At 39.2% G+C, this 17,925-nt stretch overlaps 1 protein-coding gene across 1 annotated transcript in view; it reads right to left on the bottom strand.

Moving 5' to 3' along the window:
• Positions 1–781: 781 nt before the first annotated feature.
• LOC125763949 (mitogen-activated protein kinase ERK-A) overlaps positions 782–17,925 on the bottom strand; it is a 57,134-nt gene continuing 39,990 nt past the window's right edge. The window contains exons 4-8 of the mRNA XM_049427692.1: positions 13,254–13,364; positions 9,911–10,045; positions 9,447–9,563; positions 9,001–9,357; positions 782–6,964 (exon numbers count right to left, since the gene is read on the bottom strand). Of these exons, the coding sequence (XP_049283649.1) occupies positions 6,833–6,964; positions 9,001–9,357; positions 9,447–9,563; positions 9,911–10,045; positions 13,254–13,364 (852 nt within the window). The 3' untranslated portion in view covers positions 782–6,832. The remainder of the gene's footprint in view (positions 6,965–9,000; positions 9,358–9,446; positions 9,564–9,910; positions 10,046–13,253; positions 13,365–17,925) is intronic.

The raw sequence follows: 17,925 nt of genomic DNA, 5'->3' as shown, positions 1-17,925 counted from the left end.
AAAAACTCGTTGAATTTTTCGTTGACTATCAAATGCAAATTTGCTTCCCGTTTGGTTAGAGTCTTTCTGAGGGAAAGTTTTCCGTTTGTTACTGAGAATGAGCGCTCAAAAGTTAAATACAAGCCAAGAAGCCATAGGAAGCTGATTATTGCAACTGCTTCTAGTGGTGATTATTTTCCTTCTCTTATTTCGAATTATTTACAGTTGACTTCTTCATGGTGGTGCAGGCAGATCGCAGATCGACTCGTGGCCCTTTTCTTCCAAGAAACTCCTCGAATACACCTTCGCAAAAGTAGCCATAGTTTCGTGCTGTTCGAAAATATTGGAAGCATTGTGAGTTGAGCACAAATAAGCGAGAAACCTCCTTAATTCTTAACTATTATGAATAATACAATGTTTAGGAGGGAAAGAAAATAAATGATAAGGGAAAAAAACTAAACAATAATCAATGGTGAATTCGAAATGAAAGATACAATGAGATAAATGTTCACTTAAAAAAAAAACATCTGAAATGACTGTAGCGACGGTAGTAGCATTCTAGTTTGACTGCTGATCTAAGAGTCTTCAGAAACATCAATCATTTCCCGTCGTTTCAGTAATAGAAAAAGAAAAGATATCAGATAGCAAACTGAACTTGTACAATATTACTAGTATATGCACATAAAACAATGGATTTTGTGCTTCATATTTAACATAACTAAAAGAAAACTAAACATTTGTCATCATTGGGCGATTTCGCTTTCGAGAGATCTACAAACCCATCCAACGATACAAAGCATCCTTTCTTCTTGAAGTATATCTTTATTCTTATGTGTCTTGTCCAATTGAAAAGATTCGATTTCGATTGTTTGCCTTTCCAAATGTATATAACTGTACTGTCCTCCAGAGAGAGAGATCACGTGGAATTGAAAGGATGAGAAGAGGGAAAGGTACTGACGGGCGAGGAGGATCAGGAGTGGAACGGGATATTAATATTTCAGTTTAATTACTATGCAATTAATGACTGCTTCTTTTCTATCTCTTCTATTCCCGGCCATTAAACACCTGTGTGACCATGTGTGTATGTGTTATCATCTCTCTACACCTAGAGACACGGCTTCCACCACGCAAAGAAGCCCCAAAAGATGGTAGTAGTAATAGTAAGTAGTAGCTAATAGTAGTAGTAATAGCAGTAGTGGTAGTGGTATTGAAAGTGTTCATAATAGTACACATGTGTACTATAGTCTCACAGGTCTAGCTAGGGTTTTTGTATAATTTGTTGGTTGATTTGTAATCTGTTCTTAGCTCGGTTTGTGTGTGTGTGTATTTTTTTGTAATTTTTTAATCACCAATTAATTAAATGACACATTCCCCCCCATCTCGCGGTTCTCTAATCTGGTTTAGCTACACAAGAGAAAAAGAGAGAGTGAAAAAGTAGTCGGATGTTGTTATGTATATTGTTATGTTAACCACCACGGTAAAATCTCATCATGCTAAAACGTACGTTACATACACGAACAATACACATACCATTATAAGGACCAATACATATGCGGGAGGGTAGTGGGAGAATATGGGATGACAAATGATCACCATACTCCTCCTCACACGTGCAAGAATAAACGCCAAAGTCTTACATTCTGCTTCCTTGTTCAGAGCCTTAAACGTAAACATCAACGATCCTCCCTTTGGGGAAGGAAGAGTGTTTTCCTATACATTCCAGATTCCCTTCTTTTTGAACTTGATACTGACGTTTTTCTTTATATTATGTATTTTTCTCTCTTTCTCTCTCTTTCTCACATACACACACGCACAAATTAAAAACTGTTTAAACTACCATTAAACCATTCTTTCATTTGATCTTGTGTTTTTTCCCTTTTTTAATTTGTTTACGTTTCTGCCACAACACATATCTATGTATATATTTATACGCGATTTCTACCATATCGGGAACACGAATCCCGGGGGCACAGTAATCGCTGCTTGTCACTACTTTACATTGTCCCTGGCTCTCTAATCTTTATCTAATGTTGTGCCGATATCAGAACATTATCTTGTACAGTGTATTTTGTATGAATCTGTCCACACTTGCTTGCGTTTTGTCCCTATTACACCGTCCCCCCCCCCCCCCCCCCCCCCGCCTTTCCTCTCATCTTCTTCTCCTCCGCTCAGCAGTTATTAACAAACGTTCAAGAACATTTTTTATTTGCATGCGCCTTTAATGTTGACAGCGGTTTTGTGTTTAACTTTAAATCGAAGAAGGGATTGTTGCACTATTGATTAAACGATTTTAAAATTACACCCAGAAGAAAGTTTTGATACACATTTCTTTTGCTTTGTTGCTGTGTTTGATTCACGTTTGCTGTGACTGCACGTTGTTTTCCGCCCCGACTTTCGATTGATCGAGCATGATCGTGAATTCGTTTGTTTAAGGTTTTCGTACTTTCGATCGATTTGAATTTTGTTTTTTGTTTTCCCCCCCCCAATACATTTAAGCTTGTTTCGCGTGCACTTAATCAGCATCATAATCACATTATCATCGTTATCCATTTTGTAAATGTTTCCATATCTGTTTGGAGGAAGAAGCATTCCTCTACCGAGACGGTAATAATTTGTGGGTTTACCGCTGAAGAGAATAACACACAACACGCTTCTGTTTTGTTGTAGGGGGTTCTGTGTTAGTTGAATCCTGCTGTACTATACTAAAGAATCTTTATCTTACTAATGTAATATTATTTTTAAATGTAATATCTCTCCCATCTTTATAGTTCTCTTTCTCTCTCTCGCTATCTCTCGCTGCATCAAACTTGTACTTCTTTTGAAAACATTAATCGTTCTATAGTGATTCTCACCATTTAATGCGAACGCCACAACATATCCGGTAAACATATAAACATATTACCATCCCCTTCCCCTTTCCCCCCGGGCCTATATGCCGAACAAGTAAATCGGATCGGATATGGATATCCTTGCGAAAAAACACATACATACATACATATACACACATGTACACGGAAGAACATTGATGTAACAATTAGATTTGCATAACGAGAGCATTAATTACAACTATCTCGCAGATAAAAGTGTGAGTGAAAAGAACGATCTTTATATAAACAATTTCCCACCACTGCGCCGGTATGTGTGGTACACTGTGCACCTGTGTCTGTGTGTGTGTTTGTGTGTGCTTTACATTTCCGGTTTTTGTGGGTGTTGTGGGGTGCATATCCATAAACTATATAAACGGCGAGGGAAATAGTTGCGCAAATTCTTACGAGCAACTATTTGCAAACAGGAAGAAAAACATTTTACAGTTTGTTTTTTTACATTCATACAAAGAGGTACCTCGATCAATAACGATCCTTTACCCGTCTGTTATGCAAAGCTCTCATGGCCGCCATTGTTGTTGCACACCGGACAAGTGGCAAAAATTATGAAGGACGAAAAGGGAATCCATTCTTCGTTTGTATCTATCCTATGTGTGTCTCTTTCGCTTACTCTTGCTTTCCCTTAGCTGGATATTAACCACAGAAATTAAGTACAACATGCCCTTTTAATTCCCAACGACGTGTTACAAGTTTCAAGCGGCGCGTTTGTTTGTTCCCTTCTACGACTAGCTCTCGAATGTTGACACAAGACGCCTCGACACATCGGCAACGCGGCTACATTATTTCATCCTATCTAAAAGTCTTCTTAAATCTGTCCCACTACTATCGGCCAGTGCGTGACGCTTTGCCTACCTATTCCAATCGTACCCGTGACTGTGTAAAGGTGGTTAGCTACGTATTAGGAGGGTATTGCTGTTCAAAAAATGTTGGAATAGAATCCGTGAGTGATGTGAGTGAAGAAAAGCGAAAAAAGCTAGATCACGATTATGTTGTTTAATACAAGCTTTGTGTGTTTACCGACACTGTTAAAACTGTTTAAATTGCATTGAACGTTTCTTATGTACTTCATATCGTACAATGAATGATCTTTAACAGGCAGATTACGATCATCATCAGTAAACTGCGAGTCATTTTTTTTTTAAATTGGGAAAAATTTCTGAAGAAACATGTGCCGTTAAGTATGGCATACGATATATTATAGTAGTTTTTTTTCTTAGATAGATAATGATCAATCGTACGTTAAAGAATTTTCGAATTCAATTACTCAAGGTAGAACCATTTCTGGATTCTTTTCTAGTTGAAGTGCAGTTTTGTCTGCTTTCTATACAAAACTCTCTTGAATCGGAAATCTGACCTCTGGTGAAGTTACATAAAAGAATCGACGAAAATCCGGAACAAACTTAACTTTTCAGTATCCTGATACTAGAAACTAGAGAAGCTAGAAGAGTTTTCTGAACTATTTCAAATATTTTATCGTAAAATATCGTTGTATGACACTGTTTGTATCTCATTGCTTATGTGCTGAAGTTACTTAAGAATCGTGAGAATATTTCTTTGGGAAAAAATGCGAACTCAATCCAGAAGATGTGAAGAAGTGTTTGATAAATGCTGACCTCTTATTCTGCTTTCATTGTTTAATATTTTCATACTCAGACTTTATGTTTGGTATATTTGACATGGTGAAATCTTTCCAGCACACTACGCCTACTTTTCCCATACTTTTGGTGATATTATAGTTATAAGAAATTCCCTTCTTTTTCTTTCTCTCTCTCTCGCTTTCTCGCTTTGTTTTACCATTTTAACACAAATTGTGATTAATTATCTCGCATTAAATAGCACACAGTAGTGGATTGCAATTTGCAATGTGGTTTAAGCGGTATATGTTGTTTTTTTGTTTGTTTTGTTTTACGAACGCAGTAAAATGTCACTGAATCGTGTAGCATTCCGTAGCTTTTGTGGGTCGATCTCTGGGTGTGTTGTTTGTGTGTTAAATAATTGAAAATAATTGAGCAGCGAACCGCAACAGTGTGCAAACACAGTACATTCATCAATAATTGATGAAGCACATGGATGGGAAGTATCGTTATAAAGGGGGGAGTGTAGGGATAAAGGTGAATTGAACAGTTTAACACCTACCCACTATCCCTGCTAACACTCTCAATCAACCGACAAAAGAAGTTCATTATTTCGCCTTGCTTAAAGAGCGTAGGAAGCCTGTACGCGGATTTCTGTACCTTTGTACCACAGGTTTCGGTTGTGGTTGGCGTGTTTAAAGTGATCAACTTAAAATAGTCAATTACAACATCATTTGTACTAAATGTTAAGGTTTTTTAAAGACACACACGCTTTTAGAGCATTGTGTAGCACCGAGGGGTGTGGGGAAAACAAAAGCTTGCTTTAAATGTTCTTGATATTGCCCGTCCGAGATCGTTTGACTATTCCACGTGTAAACATACAGCTGACAAGCAAAAATTAAAGCACAATTATTTGGGATATACTTTTAACCGGTTTCTGTATCGGTTTTCGCTTCCAGTATTCACTTCAGAGAACCAATAATTGAGGATTGGTTTGGCTTTTGTTTGCATGTTAGCATACTGTTGCAGTTCCTTGTGCGGAGAAAATATTGCACTAGCGTAATAATAGCGTAAAGCCATCTGACAAGGATGAAGGATTTTAATTAACTCAGCATATACCTAACTGAGCGTATTTGTATTCGTGATTGCCCAGTCATTCTTCTTGAAAGTTGATGATTAATGCTTCTTATTTGCAACCGTAACAGAGTTTTTTCTTTTTTAACTGATGATATGCACACTACATTACTTAATTACTTAACACATATATCTGTACAGTTGGTGGCGGCGATACTTTCTTTACACACACTTTGGGCACAATTATTAAAACTGAACTTTCCTAAAACTGAACTTCTTCTATAGCTTACTAACAGTAAAAGGGAAGGTATTTTATATCATTTAAAAAAAAAACCACACAGAATTGCAGTATATTTTGCTAGCGTAAGAAAAGAAAAAAAAATCACACCGACACACGTACACATACACACGTAGTAGAAACATTCACTAGTTGTTTTTGCACATTTTTTTAGTTTTGCCTTACATGTTTGTTTCTCTCGTTTCCTCGAATAACATACCATTTGCGCTAATCTGGCTCAAAAAGAGGAAAACTCTTTTCGTATCTGTATATGTATGTGTGTGCGTGCGTGCCGAAGGATAACAGGATCATTAGCTTATCGGGACGAAGTTTGAAAGAAAGAAAATTCAAATGCTTCAAATAAAACAAAAAACGAGTTTTGCACACACAAAATCCGTTGTACTACGGGCGAAACGAACAAACGAACTAAAACTCACAGCATTATCTCTCCATGTTATCACAAGCATTACAACACGATGCTGCTTCTTCTTCTTTGTTTCTTCTTTCCCTCTCACGCAGAATCCGTTTTGACACTTTTCCTTTTTGTGCAGGGGTGGTTGTAGGGAGAAAACGAGTGCGAAACAAAAACTGGTAAAATGCCCCATCGGCTTCCACTGGCAACTATCAGAGATCATGTTCGGCTCTGGCGGCTTCGGCCAAATATAACTGATCCGGGGGACTAATGTTAATGGCTTCGTACTAACACGAAGCTGCAATCTTGGCTTTACCGCTTGTTTTGTGTACTTCTAAATAGCTCCTGTTTCTGCATCTTTTATGCCAAAGCTTGTGAAGGGTTGTGTGCGGTTTGTGTTTTTGCTTCTTTTCCCGGAGATACACAAGAAAAAACAAACAAACCAAACCTCCCGCGTACGTATACGATCTGACGATGCTTTACACTTCCGCCGTTAAGGCTATCGCCACTGACGTAGCCGATGGGTTGGCGGTGAATGTGTCCCCTCGTCCAGCGGCCACCAATCCGTTGGTTCTGGCTGGCTCGGCACCTTTGTGAAGGGGGCGCGCGCGCGTTGAAGCTATGCACGCGCTTACATACCGTCCGGAAGGTTGTTGTCGTTGTGGTTGAAGCGTAGCGTTTCGTCGAAGATTAATCGTTTCAGCGTTTCCTTAGGAAGATCATCCAGTTCCATCGCGATACGGAACGGTTCCTCGGCAACGGGCTGAAGGTGCAATTCCGCACATTCGGGACAGGAGCCGTAATTCGTCCGGTTTATTCATCGCATCCGCACCAGCGCACGTCCCCACCAGCCACAGCCACGTTTTCAATGCAATGAAATTAAACAAAAGAGATGCAAATGATTAATGAGCGTAGGTGAAACAGTTCAGCAGACGGGAGAGCTGGGTAGGTTGTATGCTCTGTCCTTTGAAACGGGATGGAAATACGTTATTTCCGGTTCGGCAGATAATAATCACGCTACAACTATCACCGAAACACAAGACTATTATGGTTTCGAATATCAATCATTTCCTTGCGTACTTATCACAACCTATACAGGTTCCTTCAGCAGAGGGAGAGATTGTTAGAATGGTTTAACTTAAAATGTTCCACAGGTTCTTAATTGGTTCCTCGCTTCACTCGTCTTATTATGGGTCTAACTTATTCTTTATTAATTAGTAAGTCGTGCGTACTCCAGATTTTAACTTATCTTTAGCTTGTTATTAAGTCTTGCATGTATTCTGTATTACGTCAGTTCTCGTCTATCTTTCATTATAAAAAAGTTAAATGTTATTATTAAAATGTTAGCAACATAACATTTTATCCAAAAAAGAAACTTATTTTTACATTAAAAAAACGTAAGTGGTTAGTATAACCCGCTATATTCGTTCTGAAACATTCATGAAAAAAAAAAATAGAAACATCTTGTCAAACCATTAATCTTTATAAAATTATCATCATTCAAGATGTTTCGAACCCTGGACCGTATACGATATGGTGCCATACAGTAAAATCAACAGTAAGTAATCAACATTCCAACAATAAAGGTGATTAAGGAATTTTCCATATATCAAACAGCCTTCGTAGAACTTCGTTCGTTCACAAGTTTTGCTTCTCCTTCTCATGCAACTTCTGCTTCTGGTTTTCCGGTCCGGTAAATGTAACGATGTGTGTAACGATAAAACTTTCGAACCCATCTTACACTGCCAGAAATTCGCTAACTTTCGGGCGCACACACTTTCGTTCTGACTTTTACAGATCTAGAATTTCTGCTCAACTCAAGTGTGCTTCACCACATCATTTGCAGTCATTACTTTCGTTTGCATCATGCTGCTTTCGTCCTGTTAGTGATTTCCTGCGAAAATGAAACCGTCAACAGAGGAAGATAATCATTGCACTAATGGGATAATCATGACCATAGAAATAAACTACGTACGCATACTCGGGAGCTAGTATATGACGCCACATAGACCACTTTGAATCCTTTGAAGAAATTGTATCATCCAACAAAACTTCAAACACGTGCTCCGGAAGCTGGACGAAAAAAGCAGGAATGTGTTTCCGATTGCATTGCTTTGCATTCAAGAATGTAGCGGGCATCGACTAGGAATGGGACCGAATTACAATTATGTTTAAAGGTCCTCTCCTTATTAGACTAACGATTCATTCGTGCTGACCGTGTAAAAACGGGAGATAACCCGACCGATAAAACAACTTCTAAAACGATGCAAGCAATACAATTAGCGGAAATGGCTTACGGTAAGCTTATCCGATTAAATGAAATAAAAATGAAAACAATTTAAAACTTTCATTCAGTCCGCAAGCTTCTTTTTTTCTGGTGCACAGGTGCGCTGGTGCTACTACACAGCAAATTAAAAAGCAAAGTAGTACAGTATCCGCATTCAAAATGAAGCAAATTGCTTGGTTACTACTGGTTCACGGCTTACAGGTTTCTCGCTGCCGAAACCCATCTTTCGGCCCGTTTGCCATAAAATACAATTATTTCCATTTGGTAGCGTAGCACAATTTAAACCCTCATTACACACTTCGCTGAGCTGTCGCACACTAATTTCCATTCTAAAAGAGGTCCCAGAGACTGTAGGTCCCACTCGTACCGGCCGGGAAAGAAGTATACGGTGGAATGGAACGTGAATCAATCAACCTACATGTGACCGTCATTTGTTGTCCTTCCGTTAAAAGAACACACAGCCACACATACACACACCAGACATGTTCGCCCTGTCGGCAGAGTTTCCTCACCTCGTCCAATGGATCGTAGTACTGCTCCAGGTAAGGATGGGCTAGGGCATCCTCGACCGAGATGCGGTTGTGCGGATTGAACGTTAGCATCTTGCCGAGCAGATCGAGCGCATTTACATCCGCGTTCGGGAACAGACGAGACCACGGGACCTTCGGTTTGTATGGCAGCGACTGCAGGTAGCTGCGTGCCTTCTCGTTGATGATGCATTCCAGATCCTCCTGGGACGGTGAACCGAGCACACCAAGAATGTGGTTCAGCTGATCCAGATAGTGTTTGCCGGGGAAGATGGGCCGATTGCTTAGCATCTCCGCCAGTATGCAACCGACCGACCAAATGTCAATCGATTTCGTGTAGCCCTGGCATGGTGAAAAACGATAGTGGAAAGATGATTATTTTATGGTGGGGAAGCTTGAATCGTGCTGCAATCGGCCTCCTGCAATGTTACCTTCGAGTTGAGCATGATTTCCGGTGCCCGGTACCATCTGGTGGCAACGTATTCCGTCAAGAAGCCCGTATGATCGTGCTCGGGATCGGCTACGCGTGCAAGACCGAAATCACAAATCTGTGAAACAGTTAGAAGAAAGTCAAATTAATATGAATCTCATCGTGGGGGTGGCATGTATGACATGAAAAATTAATTCCTTTTTTAGGTTTTTGTCATTCACGCTTTGCAACAGCACCTGCAACAGTATGTTACGGGTGCATTCTCCCCGAATGCATTTGGTGGTTCCCGCCATGAATTGAAATGTCAGTTTCGTTGACCTATTTACTCGAAACTACGAAACATCTAACGATGTTACCCTTGCATGCGGTTCTTTTTATTTATGTGTGGAATGTGAACGGATATTTTATCCGCGTGACTCTTCTACACACACATATAGAGAGAGAGAAAGAGAAAGATGGGCTTACCTTTAAATCACAAGTCGTATTCAGCAGCAGATTGCTGGGCTTTAGATCCCTGTGCAACACATTTGCCGAGTGGATGTACTTCAGGCCACGAAGTATTTGATACAGGAAATAGCAGATATGATCATTACTTAGTCGCTGTGAATGAGTGGACAAGAGTGAGAATTTCAAACGATTTAAAATATATATTTTAAATTATTTATTAATTAAATGTTTAAATATTCTGCAATAAGTGGAATATATGCAATCTATTTTCCATTCGAATTGGCTACAAAATTCATGAGCTGTATGTATCGTGTTTTTTGAATGTGCAAGAGGACTGTTGGTGTTTGTTCTCTATCAAACTACAAACTCTTTAACACGTTTCCTAACTTTCACTTACTTCAAATAGCATCTCTAATGAGGCTAGGGAAGTTGTTTCATCAATAAATAATCGCACTTTCGAGCAGTTGTACACTTTCAACCAACCAACCCATTTTGTGACGGGACCCGTCATGGTCTCTTCCTTAATTGATTTTACGAGTTAAAGCGACCGGTTGCTCCACCGGTGCCCACCCCTGAAAAGACGCTGCCAATTGATTGGGTTGCGTACATTTCCATTGATATTTTTGTCCAACTTCATCCCGCTCAAAGAGAAGGTTAATGTACCGAAACAGGAAGTTAAGGACGCTATGTACAAAAGTCGGCTATGGGTAGTAGAAAGGTTTCACTTCACTGTATAACGCTGGTACCGTAATCTAATACTAGTGCTAGATAAGGGTCATTTAATCAATCTTTTCGTACTGCTAAAGCATTCGGGTGAACCATGTATTATCCGCCCCAAACGATCATGGAGAATGAAAATGAGAACAGCTTGAGTCGAGACTTTAGCTTTTCAACTAGTAGAACAACACTTCACCGTTGCAGGGGCCACCTTCACATCGAATGAAAGGACAAAGCGTGATTCATTAAAAATGGAAATCTCACTCTACCGGGAGCCAATCAAGCACTGAATGAACAAACGGCACACAGTGACAGAGTGCAAACGCGTTCTGAAAGCAAATGGAACCGTGATAATGTTGTCATGACATTTTCTCGCATTTGTTAAGATGGGTCTCGGTCGGACTGGGGTCATCCCAACGCGTCGGAGATCGGACTTTGGGACCGAGGGTTTGAAAAAGAAGAAGGAAAAAACAGCCAGAAAATAAATAAATTTGCTTATTCAGAGAGTGTCAAAGCAAATGTATTCGCGCCCTGAAATGGTGTATCGCCGCGCACACCTGGAAATAAACCGAAGGGACACACATTCACAGCACGGATACCGCCGCACTTACTAAAGACATTCAGTCCGAAGTTGGAGTTCCACCTAATTGAATTTCAACGCTAAACTTAGGCGTGGAATTTTGACTAGCAACACCGACTGGCTATGAAGTTTGGCGCCTGGAAACGGGAACTTATTCGTTTGTATCCCAAAAACCGTGGCAAATATCAGTACCAGACATGCATATCTATATGTTATGTGAATGTGACAAGCTGTATGTGGTGTACAGCTGGAGATGAAACCGAGCAAACGTTCCCCCGGTTGTGGCCTCATCAAGCACGGGAGTTGTACAACAGTTCGATGTTTGGCAAGGTTGTCATTTAACATGCATTGGAAGGGGGGGGGGGGGGGGGGGGGGGGGTGATTATTACCCATGCATAAGGACGAGGAACATAATTTCGTAAGCTTCATTTCACAAAGGACAAACTGTCAAGCACATTCTTGGTTGTTTTATACGAGGGTCAAAAGTTCCGGAAACGTTACGAACCGAGACTGGACATAATTAACAACTTTGTTAAAATACCACGTATTGCAGGAGGGGGGGGGGGGGGGGGGGGGTTTATGTTTATTAAGTGAACGTTTAATGAGTTGTGCTCATTATGAACTTAAGTTTGTGCTTGTTTATAACAAAACTTTTTTTAAGCTATGAACTATATTCATTAGAATTTTGCCAGTATTTTATGAAGTAGGTAAAGTAGGAAAAATTGATAAAAAAAACTCCTAAAACTCCTATCCAAAAGAGCAAAAGATACTGGAGACTTTTTTCTCAAAGATAAAGAAGGATCACACTTCAAGAATTCAACAATTCTGGGTGAAATCATAGGAGAAAAGTCATAAAAATATTCTTGAAATCAGTAATCTTCGGTAGATCTTTTAGGCATCTTTGGACTGTCATGAATTCCATTTTTCCATAGCCCTTTCGTTGGACTGTACAAAACTTTCACAATATGCGAGGTAGTCTAAATTGAAGCAATACAGGGTTTCTCAGGCCAGCTCAACACCGCAACACCAGTTTTCAAAAACGTAAACTGTGTATCCGAAATTGTATATACAATTCGAACCCGGTCACTCTTTTCGACATGGTAAAACTAGGTCTCGAATCCATAAAATCATTACTCGACACTGGGAAATACGTATTCGGTAGATCTGTCATGCACCCTGTTTAGTCTACGTATTTCGATGCTCCATTGTAATCGATCTTCAAGCATTTGAAAATTTAAACGTAAGTTTTACAATCGAAGCTAATTTTCATTTGAAAAACAACATAAATATTTACGAATTGGTTTCTTTTACTTGTTTATTTATCTTTCTACGATTCAGTGCTCTTTTAGATCGTATGAAGCAAAATTAAGAAAATAATTTGTTACTTAGCCCATATTTATTTATTGGATATAATGTTAGGAGGAATTCAATATTTGTTATGTTTACTATTGTTATAGTTTATGGTAATTAATAAATTAATAAATTAATATAGATAAAATCTCTAAACAATATGATATTCATTTCATTATATAAAATGAAATGTAACGGATGTTGAAAGTATCGAAATAGGCAGCATAAACATTCAGTCAGCGACGTGTTCGTCAAGTACGCACTTCCCAGTGTCGAGTAATGGTTTTACGGATTCGAAACCTAGTTTTAGCATATTGAAAAGAGTTACTGGATTCGAATTCGATATACAATTTCGGATACACATTTTATGTTGTTGAAAAATGGTATTACTGTGTTGAGCTGCCCTGAGAAACCCTGTAAAAAACAAAAACCTATCTGAAGCGAACAATATTTCGCTCGTAATATTCAATGGAATTGGGAAACAAAGGAAATACAGGGAAAATTAGTTTTGTTTAAACAACACAATAATGTGCTCTTTCCAAAAAACGCAACGAATTAAATAAAATGCGTACAATGTAAAGGCTTTTGTATATCCCCCTCATTGTTTGCTTCGAGAATCGCCCATCATTACCCTAATTAGTCTGTAGTTAGTCTTTTTGTATGGCTGCTATAAACATGTTTGTTTGAAGGCCCGTTGTTGCAAAAGTTTCTTACCTGTGTTTTTAGTAGTTTGTATAGATCAGTCTCCATTAAGCACTGAACAATATATACATCTTTCATCTGGTCTATACTAGGCACCCGGAGGATATCTCTTATGTCTATAATCTGAAAGAAAGAGCAATGAAAGAGCCAGCATTAAAATCAATGGAGTTATATTGTAAAGGTTTAAAATGGCACAAACCATCGATAAGCGCTGATGATTGAACTAACTCTAGCTGTAGATAATTTTGCTTAAAAATAAAACAAAAACAACCTATCATCGCCATCATCGCTTCTGGTGAAAAGGATCCATCACAGTTTCTATATGATTGCAAAGGATTCGCAAGTTATTCTAATAGAAAAAAATCATTCCACGCTCTGTCGCACCATCCCTCGGAGGGATGGCGATTTTCCCGTAGCTAAAAGATAAACAAATCCACAAGTCTGCCTTGGCTTCCAGCGATCAGATCGATTGTGAGCCTGTTGCGAATGCTTATTTTAAGCATCAGCGGACAAACACACCCCAAAAACACTGGAACATCAAGATACCCGACCGGTCATTTTCTTTCTATCTCGCCGGTCCTGTAAGGTCTGTACGGTCACTGTATCATGTACCAGCAGCGAGCACAAGCAACATCTTTCACGCTGTGTGTCTTGTTTTAGTGCTCCGTGAAATCGACTCATGTTTCATCATATACAACCGACCCTGTGTGCCGATCCGCTTCGGTTTGAATGGAAATTTTGTACCGAGAAAAGAAGATGTGCTTGTGTTGCACCTTCCGGGCAAATGGACGAGAGTAGCAAAACTTTCGCAAACCGAGGTTATGCAGGACCTGCCAGCACGTTTCCGAACGTGCGTTGCAGAAGGATATGGCCACGGATATGGATATACGTAGGGCGATTGAACGACAACAACCTGCGGTGTCGAGTCGTGAACTTGCCTCCTCAACCTTTTGCAAACTGGAGCGGTTGTTTTCGTTCCCGATAGTATCCTTTCTTGCGATATGAGAAGATTGGTCCATCAAGGATAGCAACACCACTGCACAACACACAACACATATTTCATCCCGTGAAAAGGATGGGATGTTCAAGAATTAACCTCCTGGTGTGGAAGTTCATAAACTTCACTACCTTAACCAGCGGCTAGTGTTGTCGGTAAAATTGAGAAGCGATACCAACGCTGACGTTACTGCATGGTTTCTTTAACACTCCAGTCATTTTCCAGGGAACGAGAGTAACTTTTCCCATCCATCAGTGGATTCCATTTTGCTTCTTCCGAAAGTGAATGTACCACTAGATAAGTTTCAATGCACCAGGGGGGAGGGAAAGCTTGATGGGCTCATATCGTTTGCCGTGGCGCTGTTTCTTGGTAAGCAAGGCAAGCCCTTTTTTTGCCTTCTCAGCGTGTAAAGCTATTTATTTCCTTCAACACACCGATCATCACACCACGAGAGGACGCCTTAAATGCCGCACGATTGCGTTCGAGCTGATAACGCTTCGTGTTCGTAAAGATGCACGGGTAGGATAACATGTCAGCAGGAAATAGACAACGCCAACAACCGATGGAAGGTTCATCATTACCCGGTGTTGTATCGGACTGGTAGCTCCCGAGGGCTAAATCAAGACGGACTGATAGGATAAAATAATCCACCGAAATGACTTATCGTCAAGCCGATACATCAGCGATAGGATGATAACAACACACCTTACTCCGCCGTCGTGTACGATGATGTACAGGAATCTTGAAACGAAAACTGGGAAATAACACGTCAGGACAACAACGAAGCCCCGTTGTTTTTATAGAGCAGTCGATACATGTGTAGAAGGAATTAGTACTAACTATTAGATGAAACTAACGACTTAACTGGCATAATATTATGTTTTCAAACACCCCACATACAATATGAAAGACGGTTCAGAGTTCTAACAGTTTAGGTGTTTTTTATATGATGACCTTATATCTTACACTGGATATTGTCAATAATGACGCTTTAACTTAACTTAAAATAATTGCACAAAAAAAAATAATCTAACTTCAATGTGCATTTTAGTCGCCCACTTGAATACAATTCAACCGTAAGATATTCCCATTTTTTCAACAATGAGGTCTTTGATACTTTAAGTTAGAAAGCTTAAATCTTTACACGATGTTTGTCAAACGATTGAACAAATTCCAAGGATTCCAAGGAACGATTGTTAGGGTGTGGGCGAATGGACTTAGCTCGATATTTTTGATCTGCTGTTCTGTTAAACGATCTTATTCGAGTAATTTCTTGAATTTTTTTCTCAAAATTTGCACTCTAGATTTTGCTATATTTTTATTTATCTACAATAATTACTTTTGAAATAAAAAAATCCAAATAGTTCGTTTACGTTTCTCTAAATACATGAAACATGAACGTTCCATGATCAAATCTACCGCAAAAATACTTTGTTTTAACATTTCGCGAGGAATTGTCTGATAAAGGGGTCTATGATACCTTAAGTTAGAAAGCTAAAATTTTTAGCCCGGATCTGTCAAAACATCGAGCAGAATCTAGCGGGAAATTGTTGACAGGTAATATCATCATGCAAGGATTCCTCAAGGACCTAGCATTTTGACATAAAGAATTACATTAGGCTGCAGTTTTGTAGAACCGCGTTTTAACGAAACAGGAATTACAGCTTCGAAATGTAGTTCGAAATATAGGCATGGCACAAGTAAAAAATTGTATTATTTTTCATAAAAAGCTTAAGATAATCAAACTTATGTAATTTCATTGTTGTTTTAAATCCTAATTCAATCAACATTCACCCAAATCAAATATGGCCTAACCTGTTTCAGAGGTGCTAGAAAAATGCCTTGCTTTGACATTTGTCAAGCAGCTGATCGAAACTAACATTAGAAAAAAAATCTAATCAGAAATACGCACGCTTATTTTGCTGAGCTGTTTGTATGGAAAACATGCAGCAAATAAGCCGTCAAACGTCAAAGTCCATATAAAAAAAACTAATGGAAGGTATCATAGACCCCAAAAACTGTTATTAGGAAAATAAACTAATCTGCAATACTGAGGCTTATTTAGGTGCGGATAAGTCGCTAAACGTCAAAACGCATATAAAAAAACTAGCCAAAAAAAACCCAAGCCTAGCAGACCCTGTCGAATTTCTGTTTTTCAATCTGCAATTTGAGGATTTCGATCTTCTGATATGTTTGTAATACATACTAACAACGATGATATCTATACCGATGGTGTAATACATAACTATGTACACATTTAGTTTACTAATGATGTACTTTAATGAGTCAGTTTAGATTAAACAAAACCAGGTAGTTGGGTCCGGTTTTCCGAAGAGCTTAGAGTTATACTGTTGACAGCAGTTCATTTCTGTATCGCTGATAAGACTAAACAAGCAACATCAAATAATAGAATGTTGTGTTGAATTACCCCTGGATCTTGCTTCGTTTAATATGCTCACCAAATAATGACAGTGTATGATATCATACCGTACAAACACCGCTAGATAAGAGTAATACGATTGTGTTGCTACAAGAGATTGCACATTCTTCTGATTCATCCCCTGAACTGTGAGCAATCGAACAAATAAAAGCAACTGCCTTGTGAGTGCTCTTGAGCAAATGCACGTGATAGCTGCTATTAGCGGCACAATTTACTATGTCCTTGTGATAAAGAATCAAATCTTGCAGTATTAATTCTTTTTTGTGCACATTAGCAACGTGTTTCGAAAGAAACTTAATGTCTGCAAGCCAGAAACATCCCAATTCTTCAACCGGACATTGACGATGGAAGTTTACTTTTGCTCACGGGCAGCACCATACCTCAGTAGCATGTTCAGGATAAAGAAAACACAAACCAAAACGGCAAAGCTTGACGTATTACGGCTTCATTTATCTCCTGACAGCCTTGTTTCGAAGCCAACCAAACCAACAGCTCTCGGCCGCATGATTGACATCTTTCGGAAATGACAGCGGAAAAAATGGAACGGTAATGTACCCCTTGGGTACATCCCCTACACAGCACGCGATTCTCCCCCCGATTCTGCTCATTGGTGATGAGATTCCAGGAAATGTTTTATTATCAATTTTTATCGTCCACTGGGAAGAATCGGTAAAGTCGACAGATTAATGACCACAGGGCACGATTGTGCGGACGAGCGAGAAAATGGTTGGGGCGGGTAAAATCTAAAATCGTTTTTCACCAGAATGTTAGTACATTGGGTGGGCAAAGCAGAAACAGGGCTTCCAAGACAGGGCGAAAGAGCAAAAAAAAACATCAACCACATCGATGTTGAAGTTGTGATGAATTAAGAGCTCCAAATGCGCCGAAATGGATTTCATATCGCTTAAGTGCCTTGTTCAATTTTGATAGAGGGATATAATAAGCAGTGGTTGGAAAAATAGTAATCCATCAACCCTTATGAGCAGCAAAATACAGTACCCGAGGACTTTGAGGGAAACCGCTTTTACAACGGCATGTACGTCATACAGGTTTTTCGGTTTGAAGTAAGTCAAATTCATTGAATAAATGAACATGTTCCTGTCTGTTCTGTCTAAAGGAACATCCTAAGTTTCACAAGCGATGGATTTTAAGATGATGGAAAATTCATGGAAATAGTTAGCGCACTACAAATGGGAACTTCATTTTTGCCAGCAAAATATTTTTGAAACATTGTTGTTAACCTTCCC

Source organism: Anopheles funestus, chromosome 2RL (assembly GCF_943734845.2).
Source record: "Anopheles funestus chromosome 2RL, idAnoFuneDA-416_04, whole genome shotgun sequence".
NCBI lineage: Eukaryota > Metazoa > Arthropoda > Insecta > Diptera > Culicidae > Anopheles > Anopheles funestus.
This window is presented reverse-complemented; position numbering and strand designations above follow the sequence as displayed.